Here is a 17,370-nt window from a genome sequence, read left to right as displayed (position 1 = left end):
AACGTACACCCTACAGGCTATTTCCCACAGTCTGAGTTTTTTTTTTTTTTTTTCTCTGAGCATGAAACATCAGTTAAGGGGAAATTCTAGGCCGCTCCTTGGCTGACTACTAGTAGACGACTTCCCAGATTCAGCTTTGTGTTCTTAGCCACGAGATGTAGTTTTATAACTGGTACATCTCAACAGTAGTGAATCCACGGCTATTTTTATCCGAGACTAGCAGTGAGCTTGGAGTAAGTTTCAGTATATGTCTTTCCCAAGTATGACCTTGATGGAGGAACATGCATTCTTTCCCTTATTTGTACATTTTGTGAGAAGCCCTCTGGCTAGTGTTGTCATCAGTCAACTCATACATGTATTTATTAAGCACTCCCCACCCACACCCCTGCAACTTAATTGCTGCTTCCAGCCTACCCCCACCCTATCAAGCACTCTAAAGTGTAAACAACAAAACCCCAAAAGTGCCACAGGTGGGGCCATAAAAAAAAAAAAAAAATCAAAGGGCCAAATGGATGTACCTTACATATTCCCTTTCCAGAAAAAGGCCACCTCGGTATAAACAGATTAGCTGATGGATGTGTGGAAATTTGTGTAGCTTTTTGCCTTGTATTTGCTATTTTTTTTAGCATTTACACAGCATCTTCACATTTCCAAAGCGCTGTACCAACATTTATTAATCCTCACAACAGCCCTGTGAGGTAGGTCAATTGCATCCTTTATTGTAGAGAAACAGGCAGAGATGTTGGGCAAACTTGTCCAAGGCCATAAGGGCAGTGGGTAAAGGTACTTGCCCTGAATCCAGAAGCTAGAGCAATCCAACTCATGCTCACCTACTGGTGGGCATTGCAGGGGCATATCTCACCACTGAAGGTGACACAGGTGACAAAACAAGCTCTCAGCTGACACATACATCCACAATTCAAATGCACTGAGGAACGTCAATAAAAGAGAGAAACACTGACCAGCACACCAGCGAGGCAAGAGACAAGCAGTGGTTGAAGGCTAGAATCACAGCGACTAGCCCTGAGATCCAGGAAGGCCTTCTTCAGAATGGTTTGGGAAAAACTAGGAATCTACTGGAGGGGTGACCAACCCAAATGCCTATGGTTTACATGTAGGAGACAAGTTTAATGTTCATTCACATTAGAAAGTCCAATAATATGTTATGTTGCTACTGATAATTAGTATCTTTTTTTTTTTTTTTTAAAGGACCAGGGGCATATGAAAGTTCCCAGGCCAGGGACTGAATAGGAGCCACAGCTATGACTTATACCACAGTTGCAGCAACACTAGATCCTTAACCCAATGCACCATAGCAGGAACTCCTTAGTATCTTTTTGCATTGTAATTTTCACTCCAAATATTCCAACCTTTTCTCCACTGACAAGTGCTATTCCCTACAGCAGCCCTCTTTCTCTCTATGTACCAATCTATATACACTGGCCTTATGCTGCATGGTTAACTGCTTCAACTGGGGCAGGGTAGAAGCCTGGAAATCACAACAGACCATACTCTCTGCTCCTGTATTTTAGAAATAGCTGTCTTTGACCTGCCTCTGCCCAATTCTATCTTACAGGAAGTGCTGAAAGGACACAGAGAAGCAGTTCATTTTTTCGTAAAGTGATTGGTGAACTTGGTTCAATATGCCATTTTATTTTTATTTTTGGCCACACCTGTGGCATGAGGCAGTTCCCAGGCCAGGGATGAACCTGTACCACAGCAGAGACCCAAGGCACTGCAGGGAAAACTCAGGATCCTTAATCCTCTGTGCCACAAGGGAATTCCTCAATGGTGCCATTAAAAAAAAAACCAAAAAACAAAAAACTAAGACCTGCACTGTAAAGCAAAATACAGGAGTAGATTTATTACAGCTACTCCAAATTTAGAGTGATACAATGACCACAGAGTTAAAAACTATCACTGTTATCACTGTTTATTTGACAATAGTTGGTTTAGTCTACAAGTTTAAGGCAAACGTACTAATGCATCTGCTTTTCTTCAGAAATCATACTTAAAAAGATTACATAAAGTCTGTCCCAAAACTTCTAAGAAATGTTCATTAATTAAAAATAAGTCTGATTAAGATGCTTTACCTGGATACAAGAGTGGACTAAGGTGGTTGGTGTACAATGTTTTTTTAAAACAAAATTTAAAAAAAGGTAATGGCAATCCTTAACTGGTTTGAACAATGTATTTTGAAACGGTTAAACGTCAGAAATTACTTAAAGGTAAATAAGACTGGCAGCCATAAGGAATACTACTCATAAAATAAACACAGTTATAGAGGCTACTTGAAAAAGACTGAACTTTGGGCTTCTGAAGAGGAGTAGGGCATGATGACAGGCATCTGTCCAGGGTACAGGCACAGGTCCCACCACCTGCAATTGGCAGCACTCGTGGGAGGCACTGCTCCATTGTTTCTCAGAAAAAGGGAGGAGATGCACTTTGTCAGCTGTTTCTTTTGTTTCCAGTGAGCAGTAAAATGCCTAACATCATTAAGAAAAAAAATAGAATCTGAAGGAAGGCAGCCCTTTTTAACTGGAAGGTGGAGTATGGCTTATGTGTCTCCATTTAACACTGCCAGGCAGTTCTGCAGCAACTGTAGGTTACCCTAAAAAAGAAGGGAAAATAAACAACGAAGTTCAGGCAGTTTGGAAGAGTCTTACTGAAAATATACAGTATTAGAAATCACTAACTTTATTTACTTTTGTCTTTTCTGGGGCCGTACCAGTGGTATATGGAGGTTTCCAGGCCAGCGGTTGATTTGGAGTCACAGCCACCGGCCTATGCCAGAGCCACAGCAACACGGGATCTGAGCCGCGTCCGCAACCTACACCACAGCTCATGGCAACGCCAGATCCTTAACCCACTGAGCAAGGCCATGGATCGAACCCACAACCTCATGGTTCCTAGTCGGATTGGTTAACCACTGCGCCATGACAGGAACTCCCGGGGAATCACTAACTTTAAATGTAAGATATCAGAGCTTTGAAAACAATAATTTATTATATGCAAATAAAAGTTTAAAAACATAAAACTATACAATTTGTTCCATGTATAATACTATTTTCCATATACCAGATTCTTTGGTAAATTTCCATCTATACCAATATTAATATTTTGAATTATCTGGCATGTTCTACCCTCATTAATAATAAAAATAAAAGGAGTTCCCGTCGTGGCTCAGTGGTTAACAAATCCGACTAGGAACCATGAGGTTGTGGGTTCGATCCCTGGCCTTGCTCACCGGATTAAGGATCCAGTGTTGTTGTGAGCTGTGGTGTAGGTTGCTAACTCGGCTTGGATCTGACATTGCTGTGGCTCTGGCGTAGGCCGGCAGCTACAGCTCTGATCAGACCCCTAGCCTGGGAACCTCCATATGGTGCAGGAGCAGCCCTAGAAAAAGGAAAAAAATAAAATAATCTGAATACAGATTAAACTCTTGAACTATTCTCTTTGTCTTTTTAGGGCTGCACCTGCAGCATATAGAAGTTTCCAGGGTAGGGGTCAAATCTGAGCTGCAGCCACCGGCCTACGCCACAGCCATAGCAACTTGGGATTCAAGCCACATCTGTGATTACATAGCTCATGGCAACACTGGATCCTTAACCCACTGGCAAGGCCAGGGTTCGAACCTGGATTCTCATGCATACTAGCCAGGCTTGCTACCGCTGAGCCACAGTGGTAGTGGGAACTCCCAAACATTTTCTGATTGTAAGATAGCTTATCACATTCCCTTAGCCATTAAAATATACATTACCTTTATTTATAGTAGTTTTTATAAAAACATTTAGGACTTTTTTTTCTTTTTTCTTTTGCTGCACCCACAGCATTTGGAAATTCCCAGGCCAGGGACTGAACCCAAGCCACAGCAGTGACAATGCTGATTCCTTAACTGCTAGGCCAACATGGGACTCCAAAAATAATAAGATTTTATATATGAAAGTAATTATCTATATGTCTATCTTTTTTAGGGCTGCACCCATGGCATATACAAGTGCCCAGGCTAGGGGTAGAATTGGGAGTTGTAGCTGCTGGCCTACATCACAGCAACTCCAGACCCGAGCTGCATCTGTGTCCTACACCACAGCTCACGGCATCACCAGATTCTTAACCCACTGAGTGAGGCAGGCATCAAACCCGCATCCTCATGGATACTAACTGGGTTTGTTACAACTGAGCCATAACAGGAACCTGAGGTTGTGCGTTCAATCCCTTGCCTTGTTCAGTGGATTAAGGATCTGGTGTTGCCATGAGCTGTGGTGTAGGTCAAAGACTCGGCTTGGATCCCGAGTTGCTATGGCTGTCGTGTAGGCCAGTAGCTGTAGCTCCAAATGGACCCCTAGCCTGGGAACCTCCATATGCCTTGAGTGCGGCCCTAAAAAGCAAAAAAAAAAAAAAAAAAAAAGTCATATCTAAATGCCCATTTGTAAAACATGAACTGGCATCTAAATTCAGAGACATACATAAAAGCACAAATGAAGTACATTCAGGTTACATTAGTATATAAACAGGGAAGAAGGAAAACCCCCTCTTTAGAATAGAAAGTTAACTAACATGTATAAAGAATGATGGAATTAGAAAGTGACCACTTTGGGAGTTCCCGCTGTGGTGCAGCAGAAACAAATCCAACTAGTACTGATGAGGATGCAGGTTCAATCCCTGGGCTCTCTGAGTGGGTCAGGGATTCAGTGTTGTCCTGAGCTATGGTATAGGTTGCAGACATGGCTTGGATCCTGAGTTGCTGTGTTCGTGGTGTTGGCCAGTAGATGTAGCTCAGATTGGACCCCTAGCCTGGGAACCTCCATATGCCTTGGGTGTGGCCCTAAAAAGCAAAAAAAAAAAAAAAAAAAAAAAAAAAAGACCATCTGGCAATCATCATAACAACTGTTTCAGGCAAAAATAGTGATAGATGCTAAAAACAATATGGGACTAAAATGCCAATACTATAGCTATTAGCTATGTGTAGCTACATAATTAAAATTTGCTAATTAAAATTAAATAAAAACTCAGTTCCTCAATTGCATTATTCACATTTCAAATGTTCAATAGGCACACATGGATAGTGCCTACCATACTGGGGAGCACTGATTATAGAATACTTCCACCATGGTACAAAGTCCTATTGGTCATGCTGGTTGAGTGATGGAGTATTTAACAGTCTCAAGTATCTCCCCACAGAACACTTAATTCCAACAGTCTCAAATATCTCCCCACAGAACACTTAATTCCACGGTGGTTAACTATGCCACCGTGAAATCTGCAGACATCACTTTAAGCAAATGGTCAAAATTATATATATAATCAACAGCATCTGCCTCCTGGTGTGATGCAATAAGAAAATCTGAACATCACTTCTGTGTGGTATTCCTGCCCAAAGTGGATAACCTAACCCCAGCAATTAAACAAACCTAAACTGAGGGACATTCTATAGGCCTGTGCTCTAGTGTGTCTAATGTGATGAAATACAAAGACTCAAGACCTTTTCCAAATTAAGTCTAAGACAACATGTGCACTGAATGCAACGCATTCTCTTGAATTTCCTTTTGCCATTAATGATAGTGAGACAACTGGGGAAATGTGAATAAAGTCTCTGGATTAGATAACAGAATTATGTCAACATTAACTTCCTCATCTTTTTAATTGTATGGAGTATTTAAGAGAATAACCTGGTTTTAGGAAATTCACACTGAAATGTATAAGAGGGAAGAAGCATCATATCTGCAACTGACCCATATACAGTTTAAGCAAAATCAGTTGTGGAGTTCCCGCCATGGCACGATTGGGTTGTGGCATCTCTGGAGTGCTGGGATGCAGGTTCAATCCCTGGCCCAGCACAGCACAGTGGGTTAAGGATTTGGTGTGGCTGCAACTGTGGCTAGGTTGAAACTGCAGCTAGGATCTGATCCCTGACCCAGGAACTCCATATACCAAGGGGTGGCCAGAAAAAGAAAAAGGTGTAGAGTTCCTTGTGGTGCAGCGGGTTAAAGACCCAGTGCTGTCGCTGCAATGGCTTGGGTCATTGCCGTTGGGGGAATTTGATCCCTGGCCTGGGAATCTCCACATGTTGTGAGAGCAGTGGGAAAAAAAAAAATGTGTTATAGGGGTGTGGTGTGGTGTGTGTGTGTGTGAGAAAAGAGACAGGGAAGGAGAAAGACAAAGCAGATGTGATAATATGTACATTTGGGGAATCTGCGAGAAGACTATCCAGGGATTCTTTGTATTTTCCTTGCAACATTCCTAAAAGTCTAAAATTAAGTAAAATAAAACATTCAATATTTTTAGATGTTTAGGTTACTGTCAATTTTTTTTTGTATGTGTGTGTGTGTGTTTTTTGTGTGTGTGTGTCTCCCGAGGCACATGGTGGTTCCTAGGCTCAGGGTCTAATCAGAGCTGTAGCCACCAGCCTACACCACAGCCACAGCAATGCAGGATCCGAGCCACGTCTGCAACCTACACCACAGCTCACGGCAACGCCAGATCCTCAACCCACTGAGCAAGGCCAGGGATCAAACCCGCAACCTCATGGTTCCTAGTCGGATTTGTTAACCACTGTGCCATGATGGGAACTCCAGGTTACTGTCAATTTTTTGGCTAGTATCAGAACTATGACAAATGACTTTGCGCCTGGCTACAGTTATGAAATTATCTTCTTACAAGTATGCAGAAGTCCCCAGGCCAGAGATTGAGCTCATGTCACAGTAGTGACAATGCCAGATCCTTAACCTGCTGTGCCTTAAGGGAGTTCCTGGGGAATTTTGAATACATTTAAAATTTTCAGTCCTTTTGACAAAAAATGGCAAATGCTGAAATACAATTTTATGTGGCATTTTTAGTAAGGAAGATTTTTAAGATTCTGTTTCCTTTTTTTGTGTGTGTGTGCCCATGGCATATGGAAGTTCCCAGGTCAGGGATCAATCCCGTGTCACAACAATGACCTGAGCTGCTGCAGTGACAACACCAGGTACTTAACCCACTGTGCCACAAGGGAATTCCTAAGAATCTCTATTTTTTAAATTACTATAAGGTTTCATGACTGTCTATTTTTAAATTATAAGTCACTTAAATTATTAAATCTTTAATATGACACTACCTTTGCATGCTTCAGTTCTAACTCTGCCAGTTCCACTAAATTTTTCCTGAATGCAGCAACTCTTCTTGTCTTAAAATCTATAAGTTCTGTGAACAAAACAAATTAGGATTAATTATTTACATAACAGTCTAAAACATGCCTTATGATTAAAGGTTATTATAAGAGTACCTTGTTTTGCAGATTCAGATATTTTTTCAAATTTCTGACAACATAATTGTTGGGATGTTTCAGCCTGCAGAACATCTTTATTTTTCGCTCTTGCTTTATCCAGTGCTTTATTAGCATTTTCATAATCCACTAGTGACCTAGATCTTCGATAGAGGAGATCCTATAAAAACAGTATGCTTCACGGTAATAAATGCTGCATGTTTCTAGCAGTTACCCTCAACCACCCCTACCCAATCATCATCAGAGCTAACACATATACAGTGAATGCCACATGTCAGTTACTCTTCTAAAGGGCTTTCGGTAACAGTTTTATTGAGATATAATTCACATCACCATATAGGTCATTTAAAGTGCACAGTTCAGTAGTTTGTAGTATGCTCAGAGTTGTGTAACCATCACTATAATCAATTTTAAAACATTTTCATCACTCAAAGAAATCCAGATCTATTAGCAGTTGTTCTCCATTTCCTCCCATACCCCCACCTCCAGCCACAGAAAACCATTAATCTGTTTTCTGTCTCTACAGATTTGCCTATTCCAAATATTTCATTAAAAAAAGGAATCATACAGGGAGTTCCTGCTGTGGCTCAGTGGTAACAAACCCAACTGGTATCCATGAGGATGCAAGTTTGGCCCCTGGCCTTGCTCAGTGGGTTAAGTATCTGGTGTTGCCATGAGCTCTGGTGTAGGTTGCAGATATAGCTTGGATCTGGCATTGCTGTGGCTGTGGTGTAGGCCAGCAGCTTCAGCTCCAACTGGACCCCTAGCCTGGGAACTTTCATATGCCATGGGTTTGGTCCTAAAAAGACAAAAAGAAAAAAGTAAACAGATATGGAAGAAAGAAACAAAACTCTCATTTGACAGATGACACAGCTGTTTACAAAGAGAAAACTCTTTGAATTAATAAATGAGTATAATTAAGTTTTAGGAGATAACAGTAAACAAAAGAAACTTGCTTTCTTGTATTTCAGCAATTAAATTTTAAATTAAAAACACAATACTATTGGGAGTTCCCATCGTGGCTCTATGGTTAATGAATCCGACTAGGAACCATGAGGTTGAGGGTTCGATCCCTGGCCTTGCTCAGTGGGTTAAGGATCTGGCGTTGCCGTGAGCTGTGGTGTAGGTTGCAGACGCGGCTCGGATCCCGCATTGCTGTGGCTGTGGCGTAGGCCGGTGGCTACAGCTCCGATTAGACCCCTAGCCTGGGAACCTTCATGTGCCTCGGGAGCAGGCCAAGAAAAGGCAAAAAGACAAAAAAAACAAACAAACACCAACAAAAATACCATTATTAATTAGTACTCCAGAAAATGAAATAATTAGGTATTAATCTAACAAAGTATGCATAACTTTTGAGGAAAACTATGAAACTGTGATAAAAGAAATCAAAGAAGAACTCAATAAATGGAGAGACATTCCATGTTCATGGATGGAGATTCAATATTGTCAAAATCAGTTCTTTTCAAATTGATCTATAAATTCTGACAAGTTATTTTGTAAACATTAACAAATTGATTCTAAAGTTTGTGCAGAGAGGGAAATGAGAGAGAATAACTAACACGATGATAGTGAAAGAGACGAACAGAGTCAGAAGACTGACACTTCCTCATTTAAGCCTTAGAACAAAGCTACAGCAATTGTGTAGTGGTGGTGAAGAAGCAGACAAACAGATCAATAGAACAGAATGAGAGCCTAGAACTAGACTCACACAAATATGAGTGATCTTTTGACGAAAAAGCAAAGGTAATACAATGGAGAAAAGATAACCTTTTTAACAAATGGTGCTGAGACCTGTATGTGAACATGCAAATAAATGAATTTATACAGTCTTTACATCCTTCACAAAAATTAAGTCAAAATGGATCACAGACTTAAATGTATAATGCAAAACACAGGAGAAAATCCAGATGACCCTGGGCTTGTTGATGACTTTTTAGATAGAACACTGAAGGGATGATCCAAGAAAGAAATAATTGATAAGTTGGACTTCATTAAAAATAAAAATTTCTTGGAGTTCACTGGTAGCTAAAGCAGGTTAGGGATCCAGTGTTGTCACTGCTGTGGCTTGGGTTGTGGTGTGGCATGGATTTGATCACTGGCCCAGGAATTCTGCATGCTGAGGGTGTGGTCAAAAAACCCCTAAAAAACTAAAAATTTCTGCTGCAAGAAAAGCCACCAAGGATTCCTGTTGTGGCTCAGCAGAAATGAATCTGACTAGCATGAATGAAGACACAGGTTCTACCCCTGGCCTTGATCAGTGGGTTAAGGATCCAGCATTGTCGTGAGCTGTGGTGTAGGTTGCAGACGTGGCTCGGATCCTGCGTTGCTGTGGCTCTGGTGTAGGCTGGTGGCTACAGCTCTGATTAGACCCCTAGCCTGGGAACCTCCGTATATCACAGGTGCGGCCCTGTAAAGCAAATAAATAAATATTTAAAAAAAAAAAAAACCCAAAACCCCAAACAGACAGGGAGTTCTCTTGTGGTGCAGTGGATTAAGGATCTGGCATTGTCACTGCAGTGCCTTGGGTCACTGCTGTGGCTTGGGTTCAATCCCTGGTCCGGGAACTTCCATATGCTGCAGGTGGGGGAAAAAACCCCAAACCACAACAACCTCCCCACCCCAAACTCCAGACACCTCACCACAGAAAACACAAAGATGGCAAATAAACTTGTGAAGAGATGCTTCACATCAAATGCCATCAGGGAAAAGCAAATTAAAACAAGATAACACTCCAAGCCTGTTACAATGGCCCAAATCCACAATTCTGACTATGCCAAATGCTGGTGAGAATGTGAAGTAACAGGTGAACTCTCATTCATTGCTGGTGCCAATGCAGTGAGACAGCCGCTTTGGAAGACAGTTTGGAAGAACTAAACACGCTCTTACCAAATGATCCAACAATTGTGCTGCTTTGTATTTATTACTAAAAGGGGTTGAAAACTTATGTCCACACAAAAACCTGCACACCATATTTACAGCAGCTTTATTCATAATCATTAAAACTTAGAAGCAACCAAGATGCCCTTCGGTAGGTCAGCATATTCAGGAGGATAAATACACTTGGTGTATCAAGGCAAAAGAATGTTATTCAGTGCTGAAGAGAAATGAGCTATCAAGCCATGAAAAGACTTAGAGGAAACGTAAATGCACATTTCTTTTTTTTATTTTTAGGGCCGCACCTGCGGCATATGGAGGTTCCCAGCCTAGGGGTCAAATCAGAGCCGTAGCAGCTGGCCTACACCACAGCCATAGCAACATCAGATCCAAGCCAAGTCTTCGACCTACACCACAGCTGAAAGCAAGGCCAGGTCCTTTACCCACTAAGCGAGGTCAGGGATTGAACCTATGTCCTCATCAATGCCACTTAGATTGTTTCTGCTGAGCCTCGAGAACTCCCGTAAATGGACATTTCTAAGTGAAGAAGCCAATGTGAAAAGACCCAACTATATGAAAAGGCAAACTAGAGAAGGCAGGAATTTCTGTCGTGGCTCAGTGGTTAACGAATTGGACTAGGAACCATGACGTTGTGGCTTTGATCCCTGGCCTCACTCAGTGGGTTAAGGATCCAGCAGTGCTATGAGCTGTGGTGCAGGTCACAGACATAGCTTGGACCCTGCATTGCTGTGGCTGTGATGTAGGCCGGCAGCTACAGCTCTGATTAGACTCCTAGCCTGGGAGCCTCCATGTGTTGCAGGAGCGGCCCTAGAAAAGGCAAAAAGACCAAATAAAAAAAAAAACTAGGGAAGGAAATTACAAAATCAATGGGGGATAGGAGGAAGGCGAATGAATAGCTGGAGCACAGAGGATTTTTAGGGCAGTGAAACTATTTTGTATGATACTTAATGACAGATACATGTCATTATACATGTGTCCGAAGCTCAAGAAAGTATAAGACCAAGAGTGAATGCTATTGTGAACTAAAGTCTTTATCACTGGGCTTCTGCACTCAGCAAAATTATCTTGAGAGTAATCCATTTTGTTGTGTGCATACATAGTTTATTCCTTTTTATTGGCCGAGTAGCATTCCTTTATATGAATATACCACAATCTGTTTATCCATCCACCGCTTCACTGGTAGACACTTGGATTGTTGCCAGTTTTCAGCTATCACAAATATAGCTGCTATGAACATCTGTGGAAACACATAGTTTCAAATACCTAGGACTAAAATGACTGGATCATATAGTAGATGTATGTTTGTTTATGAAATTGCAAAACTTTTCCAAAGTATTGTATCATGGTCCCACTAACGGTGTGTGACAATTCCAGTTGCTATAATTTCTTTTTTTTTTTTACTTTTAGGCCTGCACTGGCGGCATATGGAAGTTTTAAGGCTAGGGGTCAAATTGGAGCTACAGCTGCCAGCCTATTCCACAGCCATAGCAACTCGGGATCTGAGCCATGCCTGCAACCTACACTACAGCTCAAGGCAACATCGGCAACATCGTATCTTTAACCCACTGAGTGAGGCCAGGGATCAAACCTGAGTCCTCATGGATGCTAGTGGAGTTCATTACCACTGAGCCATGACAGGAATTCCCCATTGCTATAATTTTTGCCAGAATGTTTTAATTTTAGCCTTTTTTTGCTATTTCTTGGGCCGCTCCCGCAGCATATGGAAGTTCCCAGGCTAGAGGTCGAATCGGAGCTATAGTCTCCGGCCTACGCCAGAGCCACAGCAACGCGGGATCCAAGCCGCATCTGCAACCTACACCACAGCTCATGGCAACGTCGGATCGTTAACCCACTGAGCAAGTGCAGGGACCGAACCCGCAACCTCATGGTTCCTGGTCGGATTTGTTAACCACTGAGCCATGACAGGAACTCCTGGATTTACTTTTAAAGCCGTGTTCTAAAAACTTATCTATTGACAACTATACATTATAATAAAACAATAAATTTAAAATCTTCAAAAGTAAATTAATTTTATCCCTGCTCATCCAGTGTAAATAGTTTATAAGATAGTCTGATTTAAAATAATTTGATATGGACAATGTATCTGTAAGAACTTAAGTCCTCAAAGTTAAAAGGGTTATTTATAATTTGATAAGGAATAAGTGTTCAAAGCACCACTGTTCAGATGGGAATTTTCTGTATAACATCTCAATTCATAAATTAACACAGAATTTGGCATATCTGAGCCACTAAGTTCTCAGTGCTTTTTAGATACTTTTGTTGAACACTTATCTTTTTTTCTTTGGCTATGCCAAGGCACAGGGAAGTTCCTGGGCCAGAGCTCAAAGCTGCACCATAGCAGCAACCCAAGCCACCGCAGTGACAGCACTGGACCCTTACCCCACTGCGCCATAAGAGAACACCTAAACACTTTATTTGATTAGTAAGAGTTTTAGTTCTGTACACAGATTTCCAAAAAGAAATTTGAGAAGCCTTAAAATATTCCCGCTGTGGCAAAAACGGGATTGGTGGCGTCTTGGAAGTGCTGGGACCCAGGTTCAATCCTCAGCCTGGCGCAGTGTGCTAAGGATCCAGTGTTGCCTCAGCTGTGGCTTAGGTCAAAGCTATGGCCCAGATCTGATCCCTGGCCTGGGAGCAGCCAAAAAAGAAAAAGAAAAACAAAAAAAAATCCTTATTTTATGGTTCTCTCACCTTCAATAGAGGACTTAGATAAACTAAATTAGGAATCCTTTAGCTGTACTTTTGTTTTTGCAGGCACTTTACCTGGTTAAATATACCAAATTCAACTAAAAAAAAAAGTTCCAAACTGTATCAGAAGTTTAGAGAAAACTTCTATGTGAGGTTCCCTGACCTACAAACTACCTATAAAGGAAGAAAAAGAAAATTCACGCTGGAAAATATAATTTAAAATCAAGAGACAGGAGTTCCTGTGGTGGCTCAATGGTAATGAACCCAGCTAGTATCCATGAGGATGTGGATTAAATCTCTGGCTTCTCCTGGGTTAAAGCATCTGGCGTTTAAACAAAACAAAACAAAGCAAAACAAAACAAAACAAATACCAATCAAGAGATAAATCATCTTTAACAATCTTAAGTGTGGAGTTCCCATTGTTGCTCAGCAGATTAAGAGCCCAACTAGTATCCATGAGGATGTGGGTTCAATTCCTGGCCTCATGGCATTGTCAAGAGCTATGGTGTAGGTCGCAGATGTGGCTTGGATCTGGTGTTACTGTGGCTGTGGGGTAGGCTGGCATCTGCTGCTCCGTTTTGACTCCTAGCTGAGAACTTCCTATGCCACAGGTCTGGCCCTAAGAAGAAAAACAACAACAACAACAAAAAAAAACAACCTTAAAGTCTAACAGCCTTTAAAGAGATGATGTCTTTTTATAAAACAGCCCATTTTTTATTATTTTATTTTTTGTCTTTTTGCCATTTCTTGGGCCACTTCTGCAGCATATGGAGGTTCCCAGGCTAGGGGTCTAATCAGAGCTGTAGCTGCTGGCCTATACCAGAGCCACAGCAAAGCAGAATCCAAGCCGAATCTGCAACCTATACCACAGCTCATGGCAACACTGGATTCTCAACCCACTGAGCAAAGCCAGGGATCGAACCCGAAACCTCATGGTTCCTAGTCGGATTTGTTAACCACTGAGCCAAGACGGGAACTCCTAAAACAGACCGTTTTTTAAAAACAATGAATACATTACCTTAGCAGCTTGAGATTCTCTTAAGTAATATTTTAAAAGGTCAGAAAGTTTGAGGTCCTCATCAGCTGACACTCGTGCTTCTATTTTCTGAAAAAGGGAAAAAACTGGGATTTAATCAATCTTTATATACTACATCCAGTGTTTTCTTTCTTTCTTTCTTTTTTTTTTGCTTTTTCGGGCCGAACCTGCAGCATATAGAAGTTCTCAGGCTAGGGGTCAAATCAGAGCTGTAGCTGCTGGCCTACGCCACAGCCACAGCAACACAGGATCCGAGCTGCATCTGTGACCTCACCACAGCTCACAGCAACACCAGATCCTTAACCCACTGAGAGAGGCTAGGGATTAAACCTGCAACCTCATGATTACTAGTTGGATTCGTTTCCTCTGCGCCACAACAGGAACTTTCAGTGTTTTCTTAATTATTGTAAAACAACAACAACAACAAAAAAACCCACAAGGTTATAAAAGTAACTATAGTTATCAATTCCTATTTAATCTAAGTCTCCTTCCCTCCTTCTATTGGCCTGTTACTTTTCTTTGTAACTGACAAAAAACGAATAGAAAAAAAATGAGATCAAACGAAATTAGTGAATTTACAGGACTCTGTATTTGACTCAAGTTCTTGGCTGTAATGAGTTTCAATATCATCTTTCAGTTTCACTTCTCTTTTCTCTCTATTCATTTCAACAGCAACTGCTACGTACACATGATTATAAAGTAATAAAGGCTGGCGAGAGTAGTAGACTACCAATTCTCCTGCTGCAGATAATGTTTTGACATTGTTTTCTGGTTAACAAAATGTGCCTGAAGAGACCAAAGAGTAATAAACAGATGTGGGTATTAGTCTGAGTTGGGATGAAGTTGGAAAGTAGCCATGTCAGACTAAAAAGATAAGAACTCTTCATTCAGTCTAAAGAGAGAGAGGATAAAGAAGAATGTACTGTCAACTAAATACAACAAGGGGAGCTCCCATTGTGGCTCAGCGGAAATGAATTCAACTAGGAAGGAACCATGAGGTTTCTGGTTCAATCCCTGGCCTCGCTCAGTGGGTTAACGATCTGGTGTTGCTGTGAGCTGTGGTATAGGTCTCAGACACAGCTCGGATCTGGCGTTGCTGTGACTGTGCCATAGGCCAGCAGTTATAGCTCTGACTGGACCCCTAGCCTGGGAATCTCCATATGCTGCGGGTTCGGCCCTAAAAAATAGACAAAAAAACCCATAACCCCCCCGCTCCCAAACAACATGGGAACCTTGTTTGGATCCTGACTCAAACAACGTCCACCATAAAAGCCATTTATGAGACAACTGGGAATGTCTATACACTAGGTATTGATGACACTAGGGGGATAACATAATTGTATTGTCATATTAAAATTGATTCTTCTCTTTTAAAAAGAGAGAGAGATGTGAACAAAGGGCAAAAAACAATATGTACTTGGAATAAAAGAAATTTAATGTAGCAAATATTAATATTTAAAAAATCTGAGTGACACACGTGCAGGAATTCTTTGTACTATTCTTGCAACTTTTCTGTAAGTCTGAAATTGCTGTGAAAATAAAAAGTTTTTAAAAAAAAAACCTACATATTCATCAGAACGACTAAAAGAAAAAAGATACCAAATATTACAACTTTGTGCAGCAGCCCTATGCTCACATTCATTCTAGTGAGAATGTAAGTTGGTACAATTACTTTTGGAAACAGTTTGCAGTATCCACAAAAAATTTTCACATGGATAGCCTATGACCTACCAGGTCCCCCCCTAGTTATATACACACAACAGAAATGCACATTTATGTTCAGATGAAGATAAGAATGGTCTTAAGCAGTACTCTTTGTAAAGAGACCCAAACTAGAAACTATCCAAATGCCTACCAGTAGAACAGCCTACACCACAGCCACAGCAACATCAGATCCAAGCCATGTCTTCGATCTACACCACAGCTCATGGCAGTGCTGGATCCTTAACCTACTGATGAAGGCCAGGGATCAAGCCCGTGTCCTCATGGATGCTGGTCAAATTCATTTCTTCTGGGCCACAACAGGAACTCTGTTGGGCCCTTTTAAATACAGTTCCTCTCCTTCCATTAAGAAGTAGGGTATGTGGAGTTCCCTTCGTGGCGCAGCAGAAACAAATCTGACTAGGAACCATGTGGGTTCGATCCCTGTTCTCGCTCAGTGGGTTAAAGATCTGGCGTTGCAGTGAACCGGGGTATAGGCTGCAGATGCAGCTTGGATCTGGCATTGCTGTGCTGTGACGTAGGCCGGCAGCTGTAGCTCCGATTCAACCCCTAGCCTGGGAACCTCCACATGCCGCAGGTGCGGCCCTAGAAAAGACAAAAAGACAATCAATCAGTCAATCAATCAATAGATAGCAAAAAAACAAAAGTAGGGTATGTGTCCTTTCTCCTTGAACCTGGGGTCTAAGACCACCAGTGAGGCTATGCCAATGTTCAGACTCAGGCCTTTATGGAACTAGCAGCTTCCACTTCCCATCACTAGGGATGCTCGCTTTTGGAATCTCTTTACCACACTGTGAAGAAGTCTAAGCAGCTCCATGGAAAGCCACATGTAGGTGTTAGAGCTAATAGCCCTAGCGGAAGTTCCAGCTGATAGCCAGTATCAATCCTCAGACACGAGTGCCTTCAGATGATTCCAGGCCCTGGCCTTCCTATCCCCTGCCCATTGAGGCTTTAGACACCTTAGATCAGAGACAAGCCACCACCATCTCTGCTGTGTCCTTTCTGAGCTCCTGAACTAAAGAGTTCACCAGCACAATAAAATGGCTGCTGTTTAAAGCTATAGATTTTAGGGTGGTTTGTTACACAGCAATAATAACCAGAACAACATGCAATTACTAAAGGAAATAAGAATTGCAGGGCTAAAAAAAAAGTATCACCCAGATCTCCTCATGAGAAATGCTTGCTTCAAGGAGCATAGTTGACTTATAGCTCCAACTGCAATACTTCTGGATCTGGAACCATGTTCATAGCAAGGTTATGTTCTATCTTCCCCTCCTGGCCCCCACTGCACCCAGCCAATGACAGAGCACAGGCCCTCATACCAGCTCACTCCTGCCTGATGCACAACTCCTCTAACGGGCAGCTCTGGCTCAGGGAGGTCCCTCTGACACAGACAAAGCTTTCTTAGAAGTGTGCTATGCTCTGAACCTCATTCTACCCAGCCCTCCTTCCTCCTCCTCTTCTTTCGCAGGTGCAGACCTGCACTGTGATCTGAAGCCTCCTCCTGTCTACTCCTGCTCCTACCTCTTTGTTCTTCACAATAAATCCCTTGTACATCTAATCCCAACTTAACACCTGCTGCTGCTGCTGCTTCTTTTTTTTTTTTTTTTTTTTTTTTTTTTTGTCTTTTTGCCATTTCTTGGGCCGCTCCTGCAGCCTGTGGAGGTTCCCAGGCTAGGGGTCGAACCGGAGCTATAGCTGCTGGCCTACGCCAGAGACACAGCAATGCAGCATCCAAGCCGAGTCT

General features: G+C 41.9%; 1 protein-coding gene across 1 annotated transcript in view; it reads right to left on the bottom strand.

The window, feature by feature from the left end:
- Nucleotides 644–17,370, bottom strand: part of SNX6 (sorting nexin 6) — a 48,774-nt gene continuing 32,047 nt past the window's right edge. The window contains 4 exon segments of the mRNA NM_001244216.1: nt 644–2,611; nt 7,094–7,179; nt 7,262–7,421; nt 13,884–13,970. Coding sequence (NP_001231145.1) covers nt 2,558–2,611; nt 7,094–7,179; nt 7,262–7,421; nt 13,884–13,970 — 387 coding nt within the window. The 3' untranslated portion in view covers nt 644–2,557.

This window comes from Sus scrofa, chromosome 7 (genome assembly GCF_000003025.6).
Source record: "Sus scrofa isolate TJ Tabasco breed Duroc chromosome 7, Sscrofa11.1, whole genome shotgun sequence".
Classification (NCBI taxonomy): Eukaryota; Metazoa; Chordata; class Mammalia; order Artiodactyla; family Suidae; genus Sus; species Sus scrofa.
This window is presented reverse-complemented; position numbering and strand designations above follow the sequence as displayed.